Here is a 22877-nt window from a genome sequence, read left to right on the forward strand (position 1 = left end):
TTATAACAAATGTCAAAAATCAACTGTTGGTACTTAAAATTCCCCCAAAATGTAAAGAAGTTCATTTAAAAAATATAAACAACATCTATCCCTAAAATGATTTTTTAAAAAGAAGATTTCAATTTGTTGTAGAAAACTGTTGTAATTGCAAAACAAAGTTCCATAAACACGGATTTCTGTTTTTTTTTCAAAACATCCAAGTAGGCGTATTCCTCAAAGATAAAAAAAACAGAGTTCTTGATAAATAACCTCATCATCATCACTAAATATTATATTCACAAGTGTCGATATGCCAAATCCGCACCTTCATGGCTTACATTAAAAAATGATATATCCTTGTTACAAAAATGTCTGAAACATATAAATAATCCCCATGCAGATACATTATACACACTCATAGAAAATATGAACCTGTCCTAACCCCCCTGTAACTGTTCAGAATGGACTTACCTTTTCTTTTCTCCTCGTTTTTTAATTATTTTTTATTGTTTTTTTTTTATCTTGTGCATTTAAGATCCTTCAATTTTATTTTCTATATGTGGAGGTGTGAATATGTGAAGTTAAAAAAAAACTGTTTGAGTATGTCATTGTTTTGTCTATGTGACATGTTTGAATAAAAAAATAAATAAAAAAAAACCTCCACCGGTTGAGAGGTTTCTCATCCAGAGCTAAATACAGAGTTGCGACACGCTTTGATGTCGCTGCAAGGGCTGCCACGTGGCCCATGTGAGCCTCCGGAGCTCCAGACGTCACAGCGCTGTCAGTCAGCTTGAACGGGTCTTATCGGGACGGAGCACAAAAAACTACAACTTTAACTTTTACCATGCAATTTGCGGTAAATATTGACCCACAAAGTGCATTGATCACTTCACTGAGGATGTATTTTATCAATGTTTTTCTTCTTTGGAGCGGCAGAGACACATTTATCAGCGTTTTAAATGGTAGAGGGTGCCCCTACCTCGTCCTCCTTCATACTGAATCATGCCAGCGGTCCTGCTTACCTTCAGATCTACATTCTCCAACAGAGCATGATATCACTGTCTGTTCCTCCTGTTGTCCCAAACACTCCATCTGTAGAAGATGTCCTTCAGTCTGTCTGTTTTCTCTGGTGTCAGATGGAAAATGAGCTGAATGGCAAAGCTGGGCTGAATAACTGATTTTAAAGAAGCTTTAAATGACTTGGAGGGAAATATGTGGCTGTAGATGCTTTGACTGATGAGCCGGGATGAGTTCTTCTTTTCTGTAGAAGACCTAATTATTCTGTATTTCTCATGTGAACCATGAAGCAACTCTGCTGGAGTTGGGTTAGATGGTCATGTTGATCATTTCCATCAATCACCAGTGAGTGGGATCAGGTGTGAATCACTGAAAACTCAGTTTCAGGAACACAACTCTTTGTCATTCTTAGTCTCCTCCATAAAAGTAGATTTTTCCATCTTCAGCTTCTTGGTAGTCCCCAGAACAACCATCTTCCACCATGTCCCTCCCTCTGACTTTATCACCCGCAGCCATGTTAGTAAGATGGAAATGTCTCTTCTACCAGAACATCATCTGCTTCTTAGATAAAACTGCATCTCACAGATTCCACTTATTCAGCTCCTCTTAGTCACAGCACCCTCTGCTGGATTGTAGCGGAACTACAGCAGACTGACATTTATTGGAATCTTAGCAGTGTGGCGTGAGGACAGGATGGTGGAACTACATATTTATTGTTCTCACTGTTTTCCCCAGAGATTCTTAGTGGGAGACCTATGACACCAACTTAAGCTGAAGCCTCTTGGTCTCATCCTGTTCCCTCGTTGTTCCCAAGATACTTTCATCAGTCAAATTAACCTTCAGTTAGTGCATCATTTAAGTCCAACAGAATCATGTCAGCATCACTATGGGGTATCATGGATATATTTATTTATCATATCTTCAAAGTAATTAAATATAAACTCCATTAGTATCTATCTATCTATCTATCTATCTATCTATCTATCTATCTATCTATCTATCTATCTATATGAATATATAGATTTTAATTTCTTCTGAGATATATGTGGATATATATAATTTTTTCTGATATATAGTTTATGTAAATGGTGTTTTATCTTATATGTATAATGTATTATTTCTTCATTTTTCAACTTAATCATACACAGAATAACATGTTGATTATGTTGATATTTCTACAGTCAGCTCAACACTACAGATATCTGTACAATGTTTTGTATGCCATGCTTTTTGTACATTTACATAGAACAATACATTTTACTGAAAAAAACCCCCCTCTTAAACCGGTCACATGGTATGGCCGGTTCGAAAGGCCTCTGACGTCACCACATAGTCATCGACACGCGCCTCAGTACGAGCTTCACAAAATACATCCGAAGTTACTGGACACGCGCTTCAGAGTCAAGACCCTGTTGGAAACATCACTACAGACAAATACGCACATTGAGAAACGGCCCATTACCCGACACACACTGCGAAGCCTCGGCTCATCTCGGCTCATCTCGGAACATCTGGTAGCATAGCAACAGAAAGCTGCATGCAGGTGAGTCCAGAAAAGAATGAATTTAGCGGTCAGACGTTAGCAGAAATGTCTTCAAAGTGCTCTGTGTCATTGGTTTGATTCCTGCTGCTGGACACGGGCAGTCAGAACATGCAGCAGAGAGTAAAAAGTTCAGATAACCTGGCTGCTATTCACAGTTAGCCCGGAATGCTAATGCTAAAGCTAATGCTAACCGTTAAAGCGCTAAACCATCCCAGAAACACAACATCAGCTATAGATTTCAATAAGCCGGCCAGATGGCCAAATAAAATGGAGCTTTATCCTTTTAGCTGAGTGTGAAACATACTTCTGGGCCCCTTTCTTCCTCTTTTCTAACCTTTTGGGGCACTTTTTGACCATCCTGTCACATTATAGCTGCAGTTTTCTTAACTTCTTTCTGTAGTTTTGCTGAAATCTTTTGTGATTTAAAAAGTTTGATGATCAATGTCAAATGTAGAATGGTTCTTTCTAGACTTATCTGAGCATCATTTGGCTTTTTGATAGAAGTGTGCAGCCAAAACATGTGATTTGATGTGTTTAACGTACACAATATGCCATATTTCATGATTAGATCTTAAAATGGGACTTAATTATGCTCAATATAAATCCTTTAATGACATGAAGAGTTTAAGTTGTGTGAAGAGGAGTCATAGCATTATTATAAAGACTTGTGGGTGATCCAGGAAAGTATCACAGGAGCAGTAGAAATCCAGTTCTCCTCAGTATCAGTGTGAGATTTCTCAGATTTACACTCAGAAGCCCATTAAAAGACAGTCTGACTGTCCTCTTCAGAAGTGTCTCATGAAAGCTTCATTATTCACTTTCCTTTACATCTCCAATATTTTCTGTTATCCACGAATCAACAAGGACTGAGCACATGATAAAAAGGTTCTGGAAATGAGAACAGGTTTAGAAACGGAGAGAATCTGAACCTCAGTCTTTGGGATGATATATTGACTCCCACATTATTCCAAAGTTTTACTGATTCCTAAAAAGGCATCTGGTGCTTAAACATCTTGAAAACCCTGCAGGTTATGCCAGACTTCTTTTTGTTGATTTTAGTTCCGCTTTTAATCTTATTCAGCCACATTCTTCTAGAAAAATTAACTCAGCTTAATGTTAACCCGTTTTTAATTAGGTGGTATTATTCTTTTTTCTCAAATAGGCCACAACAGGTCAAGTTCAATTCTATCTGTCTGATATAACCTCCTGCAGTATTGGCGCGCCCCAAGGTTGCGTCAGCTCACCATTTTTGTTTACGCTATACACTAACGACTGTGTCAGTTCTGGGCCAAATCAATACATTGTCAAATTCTTAGATGGTACTGTTATTCTTAGCCTGCTCACTAAACATGATGATTTGAACATTCACCAAACAGCAATAGATACGTTTGTTAATTGGTGTGATTAACACTTCTGACATATTAACTAAAAAAAAACCAGTAGAGATGGTGTTCGATCCTAAATCCCTCTGTGGCCAGGGTACAGTGGCTGTACATGGCCAGGCTATTGACCAGGGGCCTCATGTACAAAGACTTCCTTGGATTTCCTCCTGAAACTTGGCGTACGCTCAAACCCAAATGCCCTCCAACGTCGGATGTATGAATCTGTGCGCATGCATTAATCCAAGCACATTTCGTTTGTACATCCCAATCAACGTGGAATTGAGCGCACATGTCGGAGCACCCGACTCCTCCCTGTCCACGCCCCTACTTAAATACGCAAATCATATTTAAATGAGCCCTGCACCTGCGATTCCCCTCTGTGTACGGTCAGAAAAAAAAAAAAAAAAAAAAGAATGAATAAGACGGGAAAAAAGAAGAACTTCACGGAAAGCGAGATGTCGGTGCTACTTTCTGAAGTGAAGGCCCAAAAAATGTGTTCTTTGACACGCTGTCCTCCGGCATAAGTAACAAACGCAAGAGGAGTGGGTGGGAGAGCCTGTGCGAGGCTGTCAATGTTGTGGGGTCTGAGAAGCCTCACAAGCAGAGGTGAAGAAGAAGTGGTCCAACATTGTAAGTGCCAGTATTAATATAAGACTAATGGTATCAGAAATGTGTGTTTCCACTAGGCGCCTCTAGGTGGCAGTAGTCATTTAGATTTGGTGAATTACTGTGTGTTTGAAGGTCTTTAATAACAGGCACGTTCAGGAGACAAGATACGCGGTTTTCGGTCATGGAGCCTCACCTATTCTGACCGCAGTTTTAGGACTTAAGAATAAGCAACATGAAGATAAGAAAATAGTTTTCAGTTTATAAGCATTTGGATCGTTTTGTTCAGTTTTGTTGTGCCTTCTTGAAGAAATAAATCTTTTGGTTTGGAAACCTAAAACGCGAGTTTGGAATGTGACTCAACACCGACCGTGTGGATCTACAAACATTAAGGTGGATGTGAAGCGGAGACTGGCTGCCCACCGCTGCAGTGTGGCCAAAACAGGCGGGTGGGTGGGGGGGTGACCGACTCTGTTTGAACAGAGAGTCGGGGCAACAATGGGTGACACTGCTCTCTCTGGGGTGGTGGGAGCACATGTGGGTGACTCTGATTACCCCCAAGCTAAATACCGATGTTTTTGTGTAACTCACAACAACGTGTTCATACAGTAACGTGCAGAAGTGCGCCGGAGAAAAGGTGAGGCTGATTAAGACATTTCACACTTTACGCACGGGGTTATTAACATTTGCCCACAGAAACGATCAGGGGCTTGTTAGAAAGATCTTAAACTGAAGTTTAACCAGCAAAAAACAGCAAGAAACTAACTTTAACCACCGACTAATATATATAATATAATAATGATGCTGTGAAGACGGGATAGAAACTGGGGGCGCACATACTCAATACGGGGAATAATATTAGGACAATTACAAGAATGAAGTTACTCACCAAGAAGCCAACCATCACACACAGTGCCACCCTGTAAGTCTGTTCCCAACGATGCTGTTACTCAGAATGTATGAATCGTGCGTTGAACCAGGGCACCTCGCCACAATGTTGGTTAATTGCATTTACGCATCACATATGATCTGATGAAAATATGTATGAGAATGCTCCGGTTGCTATAGGAACCCCAGTCTGCACATCACCTGTGGAATGCTCCGGTTGCTATAGGAACCCCAGTGTGCACATCACCTGTGGGCACAGGCAGCGCACGGCTCCTCGCTGTGTTGCGCTCCAACGCCGGCCGCAGCTCTGCGCACAGTTCTAGGAGGATTTCCCTCAAAACGGCTAATGAGTAATCAGTCGCCATCATGTGCCAGCTAATCCTCTGTTGTAGTGAACACACGCTCTCTTCGAATTGCACCATTTGCAAAGTCTTCTAATACTTTTAAAGCAGCCATTGTTTTTAATGGTATGCATTGCACCACTTTGCGCTGCTTTTATATCCACTCGTGTAAATGGAGACACATGGGTGTATTAATTGTTTATCAATCTCAAATGTGCACATCACTGCCTGAGGACAAATTGTTTTCACATTTATTTATTATAACAGTTTCCCAACATCACCTCTAAGTGTCGCCAAAGAATCAACAGCTGCAGAAACGTGCGTACGCCAGCCCTGAAGCTGCCGTGAGGCACCGCACATTTCCACGGTCTTTTCGTTCTTGATACATCTGAGCGTTGACGTGAAAAGGTGCGTACGCCACTATTTTGTGCGTACGCACGCTTTGTACATGAGGCCCCAGGTGAACACTTTTAAGTACCTGGGGGTGCATATAGACAGCGATCTCAGCTGGCGTATCCAGGTGACCAATGTCTGTGCCAGAATACACCAGCGTCTACATTTTCTGCGCAGACTTAGAGTCTTTGGAGTATGTAAAAACATCATGTTAATCTTCTACAGAGCCACGATAGAGTCTGTTCTCCGTTATGGGATTACCTGCTGGTTTGGCAATCTCACAGTAAAACACAGGGCAGAAATCTCAAGCCTCATTAAAACAGCAGGCAGGATTATGGGGGTGATGTCCCCCCTTAACCCACAGGAGCTCTTTGAGCAGGCCACTGTCAGTCAGGCGAATGTCATTGCATCAGATGGTGATCATGTACTAAATGGGGAATATATTCTTTTAAACTCTGGGAGGAGGTTTAGACTCCCTCTGTGTAAACACAATCGCTACAAACATTCCTTTATACCTCAGTCTATTAAGATACTGAATAAACTGGGATTGAGTGGGACAGGGGCAGTGGGTTAGGACATCCAATGTTTCTGAGCCTGTACTTTACATTTTATTGTTGTCTGTTTTGTCTGTTGGTGTTGTCCTCTTCTGTGTTTTATGGAGCTGTAACCTCCCTGTCTCCGAGACAAATTTCTCCTTTGTGGAGACTAATAAAGAAACCTAACCTAACCTAATATTGGGACCCTTTCCTCAAACGGGATCATTGTCTTAATGTAGTAAAATGATTTAAGTTGATGGTGTTCCACTGACTCAGATGAGATTTATGGGATATTGCACACAGTGGGTGTCGGTCTACAGAGTTATTATTACAATTTTTTTCTGAATTTGATCAAAAAGCTACAAATATTTTGAACTGTGACCTTAGTGGGTCTTTAAAGAAGCATTTAAAGTTCACAGGGATTTGAATAAAAAGCACAGTAATGAGTTTAATGGAATGTGACTGGGTGGTTAAAAACTGTGCAGAAAAGTTATCAAGAGAAGAAGAAAAGTGGGTGTGGTTTAACACGCTGCACGCCATAGCTGGATCTTATCGTATGTGCTGACAGTTGCAGAGTCCATCAGTCGGACCAGAATGGAGCAGAACCAGGACCTGAACCAGGACCAGATCCAGGAGCTGAAGCAGGAGCTGAAGCAGGAGCAGAACCAGGAGCAGAACCAGGAGCAGAACCAGGAGCAGAACCCCTCCACCAGTAACAGAGCCGGCTCATCCTCTGGGTCCACCGGGCCGCAGGTCAGTGTGGAGGAGGTTTTTATTTTATTTCTTATTTATTTGGTTAGGACTCTGCACATTAATCAACATATCAGCAAAGCATCCATGTAAATATGCCGGAGTTAGCACAGTTGCTAAATTTAATCCGTTGTCCTCAAGCAGGTATCATAAAAACATACAGACAATACACCATGACAAAAAACTAAAGAACAAACAAACAGAAAATATTTAGAAAGATTCACATCAAAGTTAAGAGTCAGTGGGGCGCTTCTTAGGACATCACCTGCTTCATCCTAGTTCTGTACGAACTTATTCGTTTCCTAAATTTTCTGTTTACTAAATTGTCTTCCCATGTGTCTCGGTACCTAACTTACCACACTTACTCTAGCACTTGTTATGCTCTTAGCTGTTTGGTTTTGGAAGGAAATGCACTCATGATCTCTTGTGACCTGAAGTTCTTTTGCCTACCGGTGTTGAACACACTTATTGTAAGTCGCTTTGGATAAAAGCTTCTGCAAAATGACCGTAATGTAGTGTAATGTAATTTAATGTAATGTAATGTAGTGAGCCAGCCATGGAGTAGGACATGATGCCCCCCCCCCACACACTTTTAATTGGAGTGTGAGTACATGCTAATGCACATTTATATGGCAGTTATGGATACGTTATGTTTTGCTTTGTGTGTGCAGATATGTACTTAGACGGGTGGGGGTTAGGGTTGGGCGATGTCTTCTTTATTGGCAGACGACGATGTTTACAGTGAAAGATCGTGACGGATGATGATATCAGCGGCGGGGGAGGGGGGGGGGGATGATGGCTACGACTCATGATCTAATAATAATAATACAATTATGATAAAATAATAATTATAAAACGGTAGTATATAAGCTACATGGTGATGATTCTACACAGACTTCCCAGGCTTTAGCTGTAAGGGGGGAAAAAACATCCTTCCATTGCGTTTGAATGGCCCGTGCCAGAATGTCACTATCCGGCTGTTCAGTTGCTCCGCTCGTTAACACAAACAGCTGATCGCATGGCCGCAACTCAGTGCATTTAGGCATTTGGAAAGTTTCTCAAACTATGGGAAGTAACCAGAGAAAGTAACCAGAGCAGGTTTCCTTTGATGGCAAAAATCGATAGAAAGCATCTCTGCATATGCGCTACCAACACGCCTTCGGAAAGAGTTTTCAGCACCGCGAGCAATGTGGTCACCCCAGTCCGCAACTTATTAAAGCCAGACAAGGTCAATATGTTGTTTTTTTTGGCCAGAAACATTGACATGTAAATATGCTGGAATAGGCGGCACCCGTGTCGGCCCTCTTAATCAATGTTTGCAACCAATGTTGCAAATTATAGGCCAATCAGCATCCTCCCAACCATCTCTAAAGTTACTGAAAGGGTTGTATGTGACCAGTTAATAGCCTACTTGGAAGGCCACTCCCTTCTGCACCCTATGCAGTTTGGATTTAGGAAAAATCACTCAACGGAAACGGCCCTTTGTTACTTTATAGAACAAATTAAATCTAAGCTTGATGGAGGTGGTGTAGTTGGTGCTGTCTTCCTGGATTTTAGGAAGGCATTTGACTCAGTAAATCACAATGTTTTGTTGTCTAAACTCTCACAGCTTGATTTCTCTACTGATGCTTTGTCATGGATGGAATCTTATTTAGTTTCAAGAAAGAAGTGTACAAGAATTATTGACACATGCTCCACCCTGTCTAATAGCACAACTGGAGTGCCCCAGGGATCGATTTTAGGACCAATTTTATTTAGTCTATATATTAATGATTTACCCTTGATTTGCCCAGACGTTAGGATGCAAATGTATGCAGATGATACAGTTCTTTATGTCCATGCCAAAACAAGACAACAAGCTGCGTTAAAACTTACATCAGCCCTAAACAAAGTGTCAGACTGGCTAACATACAACTGTCTTACTCTGAATGTTAGCAAGACAGTAACCATGTATTTCTCCATCAAGAGGTGTGATGTAAACCAGCAACCTGACATCTTGTTAAAGTGCTTATGAAACGAATTTTAATTGTTGGAATTTCACAGTTTTTGCTGCTGATTCTAAAGGTTCCAAGCCTTGCGATTAAAATGAGATATTGTCTGGATAATAATTTATCCGGGAAGTCATTTTAAAACGGGCTCAAAAGGAGCCACATTTTGTCTTTTTGTGCGAATTCATTTTTTTATGCGTGACGTCATAGGGTTGACAGAAGTTCTGGTAGTCTAACTGTAATGGCGGCGTCTATGGCTAAGACATCAAAGCACGGCAGAAAATATTGTGTTGCTGGAGGAACAAATGGTGTTAGTTGCAAGCTTCACTGAAGGGATCTCTCTGCACATGTTTCCCAAACCAAAAACTACTGGAACTGAGGCTGACAAGGAGAAGGCAAAGACGAGAGCACGGTGGATACAGTTTGTACGGAGGCATCGTCGTGATTTTGAAGTGTCCTCAACATCCGTGTTGTGCTCCGTACATTTCCATCACAACGGTTTCACTAAAAATGTGGAGATCGCGGGAATGGTTGGGAATAGGAGACGTCTTTTAGCTGAAGCTGTTCCAACTATTGACATCGCTGGACCTGGTGTGCCGACGGAGACTGTCCCTGCTCGAACTACTAGTGAGTCTGAAATTTCCAGATCGGACATTACTGGACTTGTTTTTTTTATATATAATAATGTTCGCTTACTGTTCGCTTCTGAGAGGCAAGTGTCGACCGCTGCTATTGGCTGAGAGTGCGGTGGATCGTATCACTGCGTGCTGCCGCCTGCCAATAGCTGCACCTGAATTGCTGCTCGGAAGCAGGGGACTGCTCGCTTTGCTCTTCGGTCTACACACATATTCAGCTAGAATTGCTGTCTGGTCTCTCCGGTGATTGCGCCGGCTACGACATCCGAGGCTCCGTGGATCAGTCCTACCGATGGCTGCTGTCAGTCGTGCCGAGGCCGGGTGCCCACCTCCCTGCCGCCGACCCGTGAGGAACTTTATGCATATTAGACACCAGTTGCCACTTCCTGCGGCTAAACTGTTCTTACATTCAATGATTTTTTTCACATCTGTCATACTGTTCTACTAGTTGGTCACAGGCAGGTGTGACCACCATACAACCATTAGTCACTCTCTACAAAATGGCTCTTAAGGTTCTGGACAAAAAGCCAAGAAGGTATCATCACTGTATTATAATTTCAAAGTACAACTTACTGTCCTTTGATGGTTTTATCTGTTTTGCTGATATGTGTTTAATGTATAAAATTATTAATGATCTTGCACCACCACCTCTTAAGCAATGTATATCACTCTGCAGAGATAAATTAAGAGTCTCAAGGTCCTCTGTGAGAGATGATTGTTATGGGTGTTACAGGAAGACTTATTTTGGTCAATCAGCTTTCTCTGTTAGTGCAGTTAAAAAATGGAATGTAATTCCAGTTCATATCAGGAACAGTACAAGTTTTAACCAATTTAAACGATCACTAAAGACATGGCTAAAGGCTGATCAAAGATGTGACCATTAATCAATGTGCTGTGTTGCAGTAAGCACTGCCATATGGTATGTGTATCATTTTGTGTGTGTATTGCTTGTTAAATGATAATGTGATTGTATATGGTTTTATGTTTTAGTATGATGTTGTTGCTGCTTCTAGTGTGTGCCTTGTAGTGGCAACAGTAGGGCATGTATTGTCTTATGTTTTTAACGTGTGTGTGTATGTGTGTGTGTTTTAGTTTTCTGCCCAGGGAACACAGATGTAAATTAGCTTTTTAGCTAACTCTGATACTAGAACTGTCTTGTACATGGCCCCTGTCAAATAAGCTAATAAACTAAACTAAACTAACCTTTTAAGTTATTACAGTTTGGTGCGTTTCGGTACAGACAAGTCATGCTTTACGTTTGTTTGTTTTTTTTATTTTTCTTGCGCCTATATTTTTATTATTCTTTCCTTTTGTGTTCTGCCACGATATCATAGGCCTATAGTGAAATGCATGACAAATTATTTTAGAGCTTTTGCAGTAAAAAAAAAAAAAAAAAAAAAAGGTAAATGCCATAGCCATTGTGTTTCGGTTTGAAAAAAGTGGGCGTGATGGTGGGTATAATATATGTATATGTATATATATGTATATGTGTATATATGTATATCTATATATGTGTATATGTATGTATGTATGTATATATATGTATGTATGTATATGTGTATATATATGTATGTATGTATATATATGTGTATATATATATATTTTTAATTAACTAATATCCCTCTCTTTTATTTATTTATTTATCAAATATATATATTACTAGTAGTGATGGTCCGATCAGCATTTTTTTGGACCGATCACCAAAATCATGATCTGCCCGATTGCCGATCATGGAAGGAATCTGACATTTCCATGCCTTTCATCTAGCAGAGATTTACCATTTATAGAAATTAAACCGCCAGAGGTAGCTGGGGACATGTAGAACATGAATCTGGTGGAGTTTGCACAAAACAATTGTTTTTTTTGTTTTCTATTAATATTTTAATCTGCCCATATACACCATTCATTGGGTATGATTTCAGCATCAGATTATTAAACAATGATGCAGTGAAATGACTTGAAAATCACCACAGAGGTAGCTGGGGACATGTAGAACAAGAATCTGGTGGAGTCGGCAGAGAACATTTTGATTTGGTTCTAAATGAAGTTTTCAAATCTGACTATGCAGAAATGAGTTTGATTCTGAATATGCTTCAACAATTTTGTTCTATCATTTTGTTTTAATCATTAAAAAGAATGTAGTAAAAAAAACAACCAAGTAATGACAGGTGTATGTATTCCAACAAATGAAAAATCAACTTTGATATAGATTTCTGAGTTTACGGGGTGCGCTTGAATGCACCATAAATCCACTCACACGCTTTACCGTACAACGCGATGTAAATGGGCACTAGATTTTCAAGTGTAGCTAGCGCGACCGTGCCTCTCCAAAGCGCAGATGGCGTGACCGCAGTAAGTTTCACATCTTTCTGACACACTTTGAAGAAATTCCAGACAGGAGAGGTCATGTTGTCGAGATGCACTGTAGAGGTTTTGCCTGTTCGGTTCTGTACACACGTCACGTACCATATTAGAAAGTGGTCGCTAGTAATTTAAGTCAAAAAAAAAAAAAAGCTAGTAATTTACGTCACGTGATCGGTTTTTTGATCTGCATATTTTTCCGATCGCCGATCAGGCAATTTTTGGGCATTATCGGCCGATCATGATCGGCAGCCGATCGATCGGAGCATCACTAATTACTAGCTATCATTCTCTCCGTTCATTCATGTGCAGTCCTTGCTTGCCCAACTGGCACTACTGAACGTTATATGCCTCGATGCGCTTTTTATTTCTATTCCTGGACGGGAGGCTTAGCGGGAGCCGGCCCGCTGGACACTAAAAGTACGCTGTCTTGAAGTCTTGGGGTATATAGAATAGAATAGAAAAATACTTTATTTATATTTATGGTGTATCGTTCACTATCATTCCTAATGGCTGACACAAGTAACTTAGGAGTGACTATGGGTTGCCTGGAGCCCGTTGCACAAAACTTGGATAAGGGATTATCCCGGGATAACTCGGGTATCCCGGCTTAATTTATCCGTGATCCGGTTGCACAAAAGCGGGATAGGGGACAGTAGGATATGTAATGGTATAAGTTACCGTGGAGATTTATTCTGTGGAGCTAGCGTGCTCCAGACCAGGCTAAGTTCCAGGATCTATTTAATCTCATCCCTTATCTCAGTCAGCAGTCACCACAAACAGAAACCAATAGTTATTCCACTGCCCACTGCACATTGTTATCACATATAACTAGACCCACTGTCATTATTTAAACGTTTGTGATCATTCATTTGAATCATTTTGGATAAATGATGATTTTAGATGATGTTGCAATCATTAGATCATTTTCATTTCCCATAGACTATAAGATTATATATAAAATGACGGAATATTAGGGCCACAGAGGAAAAAAATAAAATCACAGACTTCGAGAATAAAGTCAGAGGAGGAGGGTTGAAATGAGGACCGTGGAGCATTTTGTGGAATTGTACTTTAGTATAGGTTTCACAAACAAGGAGATACTTAATCTTTTGGCACATCAGCATCACATTGTCATAAGTATCAGGACTCAGAAAAGAATATGCAAGAAAATGCATCTTTTCCGCAGAAAGAACAAGTCTCATAAATGTATGACTTTTTTTTCTTCCTCAGTGTGACCCTAATACTTTGTCGTATAAACTAAAAATCCCATATAAATATAATACACATCAAAGTGTAACATTATGTTCCTTTATTGAATGAGGAAAATATGGATTAGATCAGTAAGGTTTACATCATGCCGGCATATTGTTGCGCGCCTGGGTGTACCAACAGTCAGCAGACGAGGAAAGATTTGTCTTTTTACCGGATCCCCACTGATCTTGAGCGACGGAGAAGATGAGTCGCGGCGATCAATAGGAAAGACTGGCAACCTTCAGTATACCAGCGGTTGTCTAGTGACCACTTTGTTGGAGGTAAGTGTCGAATAAAGATATATAACATATACATATACATGCAAAATAAAGATAAAGCCTGAGAGGGATTTTCCACGGTACACCAGATGAGCTCTCACGGCACAATAGTGTTCCCCCGTGCCATTTCAGGGTTGCCTTTCTACTAGATAAAACATAACACAGCGCCTTTAGTAAAGCACTACGACTTGGTCATTGCAATTCTCGTAATAGCAAGATTATAACACCGTGTCAACGGGTTTACATGTCGTTTATCTTGGTGAACAACGTTAAATGAAAAATGTAAACAAACGTTAGCTGTAAAAAGATGGCGCCCACCGGCTCCAGGGACAATCCACTGGTAAAAGGCAGGTCACATAGCCCGACACAAAATATTTGTAGGCATCCAAACTCTTGTATGCCTTTAGATCCTTTCCCGTGTATGGCGATGGGTTTTTTTACAGCATAAATATAAAGGTCGTGGGGGCCGAAGTCGGGTAAAGACGAGGCGGTGGCATGCTGTCGGACGTCTGTAAACAGCCCTGGTGGAAGCAAGTACACGTCGTTTTCTAAACCTCCAATTTTCAGCTTCTCCAAATACCTCTCCCTCTGCTGGCCCACTAAATGCCCGACCTCGCTGGATAGTCGAGTTTTTTTTCTGCATTGTTACGGCCACCAAGGCACAACATATTTGGAGGACACGAGACAAGATTGAGGGTACAAAAATATATATTTTATTATTAAACTCTCTGGAACTTTTAGTTCTTGATTCAGCTGCTTTTGATTTTCTGTGAAGAAAAAGAGAGTTAACTTCCCTCAGTTTTCCCGTGCCCCAAAAAAAGAAAGAAGAAACACAACCCCAAAAGTATTAACAAAAGTTGGACCTGGTGAGCCGATCAAACATAACAAAACAGTACAGCAGGGGGCCAACCCTATACAGGGCCGTCGAAGCCCCTACTAGTACCGGACTAAAGCAAAAAGGAACCTAATGCAAAAGAAAGATCGAAACCAGGACAACCGGTCCCACCAGGCCAAAATCATAACTAGAAAACGAACAAACAAAGACTAACCAAAAATACCGCATGACAGGCTGGATACGTCAGCTGCGGCCTACCGCGACTGGACGAGCGCGCACCGCCTCAAGGCGCGTTCCCGTTGGTAATGGCGCGAGCGGAAGCGAGCGGCAAGGTGCAAGTGGAATTCCCGACATGTCGAAACCCAGCCTATTTATAGGCGGACCAACAGCGCCTTCAATGAACGTAAACTAATTAATTACCAAAATACTTACTAATGTGCCCAAAGCACATAACATAACTCGCTGGATAGTGGAGTTTTTTTTCTGCATCTTGTTCTTTCTTCTTTTATTCAATTTTCAGTCTGTCTGTATCGTTACTGTTACTATCGTTACTCGCAAATCGTTGTCTTCTATACGTCCAAAATGGCGGTTGCTTTACGAAAGTCACGTGACTGGGAAGGGTCAATATCTGGGGTCCGTTTCACGTAGCAGGTTCAACCAACTCTGAGTCTATTCCTGATCTCTGAGTTGATCTACTCTGAGATAGAAAACTCTGAGTTTTCGGTTCCAGAAACGCTGATTTGAGTGAGGTTAATTAACTCTGATTAAGTTCACCTTGAGTTTAGCGCGTGCACCACAACTTTAAAAAGCCAGCATCAATGGAGCCCCGATTCGACGAGTCACCATGGCAACGGGGAAGAGGAGGGGCTACATTTTTCACCAACCTCGAATTGGAAATCTTAATGCGCTCATACGGCGAGTTTCAACACGTTTTTAGAAATAAGTGCAACACCGTTGCAGCAGCAAAAGTGTGAGTTTAAATGTAGTCCTTTGCAATCACAATAATATTACAGGGAAACTGCTTGAATGGTAGCCCATTCATTTATTTCATTTAGGTACAATCCCGCAGGGGAGAAGCGCTCTTGGCAGCAGTTTAAGATGAAATATAAAAACATTGTTCAAACAGGTGAGACCTCGGCATGGAGGTACCTCATGTTGATCATGTTTTACACTGTAAAATAAATATTAAGTGGCTATTTGCCTGTGCAGTTATTTTATTCAAAACATAATGCTGTTTTCACACACATAAACTAAGTCTTCTCATCTATATCATCCATCCATCCATTATCTATACACCGCTGAATCCGTTAGTCGGGTCGCGGGGGGGCTGGAGCCTATCCCAATAGTCAATGGGCAAGAGGCGGGGTACACCCTGCGCCGCCAGTCCATCACAGGGCCACATAGAGACAAACGAGACAAACAACCATACACACTCACAGTCACTCCTAAGGACAATTTAGAGTCATCATCTATATCATGTTCTGTTAAATAATTAAGCCTATTTAAACTAACACAGACTTCTACTGAGCCAACAGAAAGAAGGCAGATGCCCGTAAAACCGGTGCTGCCCAGCACCGCCACCTCTAACGGGAAGGCAGTGGCTGAGGGAATCCACCCCCAAGACACGAGTGCCTTTATAAAATATAATAGGCCTATATATTTCTTTTTTAAGCCTATTCATACAAATATGTATTTGTCTTTTAAGCCTTTTTTTTCTTTTGTCCCAACACATTCTGATGGTGCCGCTCAAAAAGATAATTATCTGTAAATGCAAAAATCTATGCGCGGTCTGATAACCATCTCCGTCGAATATTTATTTCTCTGCGCAATAATGCTGCACCTTCATCCACGGGATCGTTGTCAAAAGGACATGTTTGTGAAAAAAGTTGCCTCCTACTGTGCCTAATGACTTATAGAAGTAGAAGAACTCGCTCTGCTGACTGAATGAATGAGGAAATCAAATGGCGTGTGTGGCTGAAAAAGGGCGGAGACAGAAAGAAACTCCAGGTTTCTTGAATAAAACCTGGTCCCGACCAGGTTAGGTTCAGAGAGTCTGTTACTCCGGTAACTGACCGTGAGGTTAAGTTACCTCCCTTTGTGAAACGGAAAACTCAGGGTTTCCCTCATTTCAGGGTTAACCTACTCAGAGTTTTCACTAAACCTGCTACGTGAAACGGACCTCTGGCCTTAGGTTTGTAGAGGCTATTTCCTGGGGAACAACAAGCTTATTTCCTAAATCTACCTGCATCTCCCAATCACAAGCATCCTCCAAGCTGCCGTGCCTCCTTATCGGCTTTTTAACTTTCTCCCCCTCTTGAACAAACTGAATTGCAACTCTCTGTACCTTGGACCCTCCTAAGTTTACCTACCTTCGTTTATCTTCAATACCTGCAGCTAAACTTCTTAATACTTGGTCATGTCGCCATGTATACCGGCCTTGTGACAGACTAACCTTACAACCTGACAAAATATGCTTTAGGGTTGCAGTACCTGAACATAACGAACATAACGGGTCGCCATTTACCCAGAGTTTTAGGTTCTGGGGAGTTGGCAATACATCATATGTTGCCCCTATCAAAAATCTAATACTCCTTTCCTCCATACTCCACAGTTCTTTCCAACTAAGCTTTTTCTGTTCTACACCTTCCCTATTCACCCACCGTCCCTCCTTAGCCTGAGCCACTGCCTTTGCACCCCTTAACATTTTTCTCCTGTTTACGAATCTGCTCAACAACTAGCTTTCTCTTCTCCTTGGGACCTGCTCTACTCCACACCGGTTTGCCTGGGCCAAGCCCCAAGCCTCCCCGGCCTATTTGCACATTACCCACAATCTCTGTATGTCTAAGAGTTGCTTCTGCCTCCTGAGCTGCCAATCTTGGTTTCCACTTCCTCCCCTTGGTTGGGTTTGGAACCACCTTACTGACTACCACATCTTTACTCCCAGCTAACAGGAGCTCTGTCCTAACTTTAGTACATTTAAACTCCTCTACTAGACCAGATACTGGGAGCTTGAGTATGCCTTTCCCATACAGTGCCATAGTACTTAAACATCTAGGAACACCTAGCCACTTCCTAATATAAAAGCTAACTAATCTTTCCATTTTTTTCTACAACAGATAATGGAATCTCATACACAGACAGTGGCCACATCAACCTAGGAAACAATCCAAACTGCAGACACCACAGCTTCAACTTTCCTGGAAGCTCTGATTTATCTATTCTATCCAGTCCCTCAGCAACATCTTCCCGAAACTGCACTGACTGCTTTCCATCATTCATGTCTGCCTGGTACCACCTGCCTAAACTCTTTACTGCCTTTTCTCTTATTATTGGAATGCTTTCTTCATCTATTAAAAACTTTCTATCACTTAATTTCCCTGTAATTATTGAGACACTTCTAGACTTAGTAGGTTTGATTTTCATCCCAGCCCACTTTAGATTTTTATTAAGTCTCTCAAGTATTCTCTTCATACATGGCACTGTTGTAGTCACTAACGTCATATCATCCATGTATGCTCTAATTGGCGTAAGGCGCATGCCATCCTGACGTCTCTCTCCACCTACAACCCACTTGGAAGCTCTAATAATTATCTCCATGGCCATTGTAAATGCTAATGGAAAAATGGTACACCCTGCCATAATGCCTATTTCTAGCCTCTGCCAAGCTGTTTGTGAAACCTGCTGTACTTAAGCACAGTCTAATATCTTGAAAATATGCTCTTACTAAGTTAACCACTACTACAGGCACTCTAAAATACTCAAATGCTTTCCAAATAAGGCTATGTGGCACTGAACCAAATGCATGTGCTAGATTCAGAAATATAACATGCAAGTGTTTTTCTCAATCTTGGCTGTCTGAATCTGATGCCAAATCATGCTACTGTGCTCTAAACACCCTGCGAAACCTGGTATTCCTGCCTTCTGCACAGTAGTATCTATTAAGCTATTCTTTTCTAAATAACTAGCTAATCTCTGTGCAACCAAACTAAAGAAAATCTTCCCCTCTACATATAGGAGAGAGATCATCCGGAACTGACTCAGGTCCGAGGACTCTTTTTCCTTTGGAATAAGACGCCATGCTCTAGGAATAACCGGTTTCTCCCAAACTATTCTTAATTGCCTCCACAAAAACTTTAGGATATCAGGTGCACTTTTATAAACCCGGTAGGGGACTCCATTTGACGCCTGACTACCTCCTCAACCTCCTTCCACCTAGGTGGTCTAACATCGATCTTATGAGCTATCTCTCCTAACGGTGGCATGTCAGGTGGAAGGCCTACTACTCAACGCTGCTCAAGATCTGAATATGTATTTCTTTCACATATTCCCAGTTTATCAATATTAGTCACTTAATAAATGTTCCATTTGCTGAATGGCTGCAGACCTCTGAGTTGTAAGCTGGAACAGAGGGTTAGTGTAAAGAATGTCATGTATTACCACCGCTGTTACTTTTATTCCTTTAAACCAGCGGTCATCAACCTTTTTCAGCCCAACCTCTACATGGTGTTTAAGTGAACAACTTGGACAAGACTCTGGTTCCTTCCATCATTTAGAAATATTGTAGCTCAAGTTCCTTTTCAGAGTTTCATCATGATAAAAAGAATTAGTAAAAGAGCAAAAAGCAAGAGTTTACTGCTTAAAAAGCTGACCGTGTGCAGAACACATCAGAGCACAGTGCTGATAGCTGAGGGCACTTATAAACGCACCCTCAGCGTTCACGTTTGATCTGAGATATTGAGACCTGTGTGGCTCGGTCTGTCCAGGTCCAGTTTGAATATGTTGGTTAGCGTAGGTTAGCTTAGAGAAATCTTTTGTGTGAACTTCAAAAGGATCTAAGTCTTCTTCCTCTCTGTCATTGCAGAAACATAGAGCCCAAGAGGGATCCAGATGGCACTGCTGTAAGGACTGTGGGAAAGTTATCAAACGATCAAATCTGAGGTATCATCAGAGGCTTCATACTGGAGAGAAGCCATACAGCTGTGACCAGTGTGGGGCAGCTTTCACTGGATTATCTAGTCTAAAGAAACACCAATGTATTCACACAGGTGAGAAACCTTACATCTGTGGTCAGTGTGGGGCAGCTTTCACTAGATTATCTGATCTAAAGAGACACCAACGTATTCACACAGGAGAGAAGCCTTACATCTGTGGTCAGTGTGGGGCAGCTTTCACTAGATTATCTGATCTAAAGACGCACCAACGCATTCACAAAGGAGTGAAACCTTGCATCTGTGGTCAGTGTGGGGCAGCTTTCACTCAATTATCTCATCTAAAGACACACCAACGTATTCACTCAGGAGAGAAACCTTTCATCTGTGGCCAATGTGGGGCAGCTTTCACTACATTAGGTCATCTAAAGACACACCAACGTATTCACACAGGAGAGAAGCCTTTCATCTGTGGCCAGTGTGGGGCAGCTTTCACTCAATTAGGTCATCTAAAGACACACCAACGTATTCACACAGGAGTGAAACCTTTCATCTGTGGCCAGTGTGAGGCTGCTTTCACTAGATTATCTAGTCTAAAGACACACCAACGTAGTCACACAGGAGAGAAACCTTTTATCTGTGGCCAGTGTGGGGCTGCTTTCACTAGATTATCTCATCTAAAGACACACCAACGTATTCACTCAGGAGAGAAGCCATACAGCTGTGGTCAGTGTGGGGCAGCTTTCACTACATTAGGTCATCTAAAGACACACCAACGTATTCACACAGGAGAGAAACCTTTCATCTGTGGTCAATGTGGGGCAGCGTTCACTAGATTATCTAATCTAAAGAGACACCAACGTAGTCACACTGCAGAGAAATGATTGGCTTAAATCAACATACATTTTTACAGCAAATAAGCAAACATTCACCTGGGAGCAGAAACAGGAACTACCAATCAGAAGCCTTGCCTTTGTTCAGATTAAAAATCTTCTTTGTGGATTACCACCTTCTCTTGTCAGGACTTTAGTTCTGAATGTTCTGTGGGGAGGACATGTTTGAAGAACCATTGAAAGTGCTTTATAATTTGTTGGGATTGCTTTAATTGGGGACGGATCTCCCGACATTCAAGACAAACATGGCATCAATTGTGAGTTGATGGACAGAACAAAATGCAGTCTGTTTGAAAGTAGAAACATGTTTATTCTGTTATACTGAACATATTTGTTTTGTTTAAAGTTAAGATCCACAAAGTAGCTTTGCACCAGCTGTGGGTATTTATGTAAACATCTAAAGAAGCAATATATCATTTCAGTTTGATGTGAAGTCGAGCTTTACACTCGTCTGTATTTCATTGTTCTGCATTTCATTAAAGGTCAGATGTTAACCTTTCTCATGCTTTTCATGTTCTTGCTACACAGATATTTTTGAAGAAAATGTGTGTTTGGTTACGAGGGAAAGTTGACCCTTATCATCTTCCCCAAAGACCCAGAAATCTTTAACGCAGTCTGAAAAAGGTTTGGAGTTGTTCTCTGTACTTCCCAGACAGCTGTATGATGCTGATGACTGAAGCTGAAAGTTAAGGCTGTTCCAACACTAAAAGGGCACGAGGCTCAACTTCAAGCTGTGAAACTCTTTCAAATGTCTGTTGTGTTGGAATCAGATGTGTGAACGCATTTTAGTCCTAACGTCATGGCTGCACTGAGGGAAAAGGCAGCTAAGCAGGCTAACGGTACTTTGAATTGAACCGTTTAACACGAGAAAACTGAACTGATCTGTTTGTTGCTTCTACAACTGCTCAGTTACTCACACAATCAGGTACTGAGCAGATTTACCAAACAGACATTCTGCTGTAATCTCAGATGCTCTGTCGCGCTGCTCACGTTGTTTTAGTCCACAACTCTTCTTCTTCTTCTTCTTCTGCCACGACGGCTGCACAACTTACCCAGAACACCTGGTGGCTGAGTGTGCACACGACACTCTTATACTTTATTGGATTGTATCTACAAACTCAAACGCTGATTATTTAAACCTGCCTCAGGCTGTTTCTGTTCCCTTTAGTTTTAAGCTGACTGTGTATGGCGTACCCTGAGCATTTCAGTGGAAAATGTTCAGCACAGTCTTGGAGTTGTATTGTGTTCTTGTGGTAACTACGTCCCCACAGCTATTATGTCCTTAAGAGTTTCTTAGAAAGTGCTTTCTGCCGCTCACAGTGGGAGGATTAATGAGTATTGTTGAGTTGAATTCAACTGAGCTCATTTACAAAACTGATTTTGTTTGATTCATTTAAATGTTGATAAAACTTTAGCATAAAATCACATTTACCTAGTTAATGATAAAGTTTCCCGTCTCATGGCCTCCCTGTTCCAACGAGATGCTGTAAGGTGTAGTTGAGGTGCAGCTTTGAGCTTTCTTTCTGAGGCAGAAACTGAACTGTTTTACCTTCTGTCAGTGTGAGGTCCCAGCCTGGAGCCCTGAGGCGCCCCTGAGTGTGAGAGTCTTTCCTCTCGCTATCCTGGACACATGCCTAAAGTCTCTGAAGGATAGGTGAAGGCTCTAAGTTATGGGGAAATGTCTTCATTTGTAACATTCAGTCACAAAACAAAAGAAACTCCTTAAGGCTAAAATAACTTTAATGGTTACAAATCAGTGGAGGTCTGCTCGGGGCCCAAATGCTAATTACTCCTTTCAACAGCAGCATTCCTTATCAACTGTGACAAACGGGCATTTGTAAAGTCAGTAATAAAAATGTAGGAGGATCTCCGGGTGAGAAGGAGCAGTATCAACGAGCGTACAAAGACAAAAGGTGATGGAAAAGAGCTGATGACCTCCAGGTGAACTCTGAGGGATGGCAGAGAAGATTAGCGTAGAACAGTTAGCATTGAACAGCATAGCATAGCATAAAAAAGTAGTACAGCATAGCATTGAAGAGGAGCATAGCATAGCATAGAAGGGCAGATAGCATAGCATTGAAGACGAGCGTAAGGGCCAAGTGGAAGGGAAAGGTATATAGAAAAATACCTCAATGTAAGATCAAGTATTTAAACCATAACGTAAGGAAAAAAAAAACTTATGAAAAAAGGTGAACATTTATGAGACCCTGTGAACAATGGAACTCTATTATCCCAATAGTGTAGTTTCCAGTGAACTAACTCAGTTAATC

The 22877-nt window shown here is 41.3% G+C and overlaps 1 protein-coding gene across 1 annotated transcript; it reads left to right on the plus strand.

Annotated features, from left to right (window-relative positions):
- Positions 1–2329: 2329 nt before the first annotated feature.
- LOC142369298 (uncharacterized) lies at positions 2330–20906 on the plus strand. Its single transcript, XM_075451636.1, has 3 exons — positions 2330–2539; positions 7254–7438; positions 19648–20906. Exons 2-3 carry the CDS (start codon positions 7280–7282, stop codon positions 20596–20598), a joined length of 1110 nt encoding a protein of 369 aa, XP_075307751.1. The 5' UTR covers positions 2330–2539; positions 7254–7279; the 3' UTR covers positions 20599–20906.
- The last annotated feature ends 1971 nt before the right edge of the window (positions 20907–22877 follow it).

This window comes from Odontesthes bonariensis, chromosome 19, assembly GCF_027942865.1.
Source record: "Odontesthes bonariensis isolate fOdoBon6 chromosome 19, fOdoBon6.hap1, whole genome shotgun sequence".
In the NCBI taxonomy this organism is placed as follows: Eukaryota; Metazoa; Chordata; class Actinopteri; order Atheriniformes; family Atherinopsidae; genus Odontesthes; species Odontesthes bonariensis.

Bases quoted from the DNA above. Each gene is read 5' to 3' on its own strand.
- LOC142369298 (XM_075451636.1), top strand. From the start codon at position 7,280: ATGGAGCAGAACCAGGACCTGAACCAGGACCAGATCCAGGAGCTGAAG. The intron at 7,439-19,647 runs GTCAGTGTGGAG...CTGTCATTGCAG, and splicing joins CTGGGTCCACCGGGCCGCAG to AAACATAGAGCCCAAGAGGG.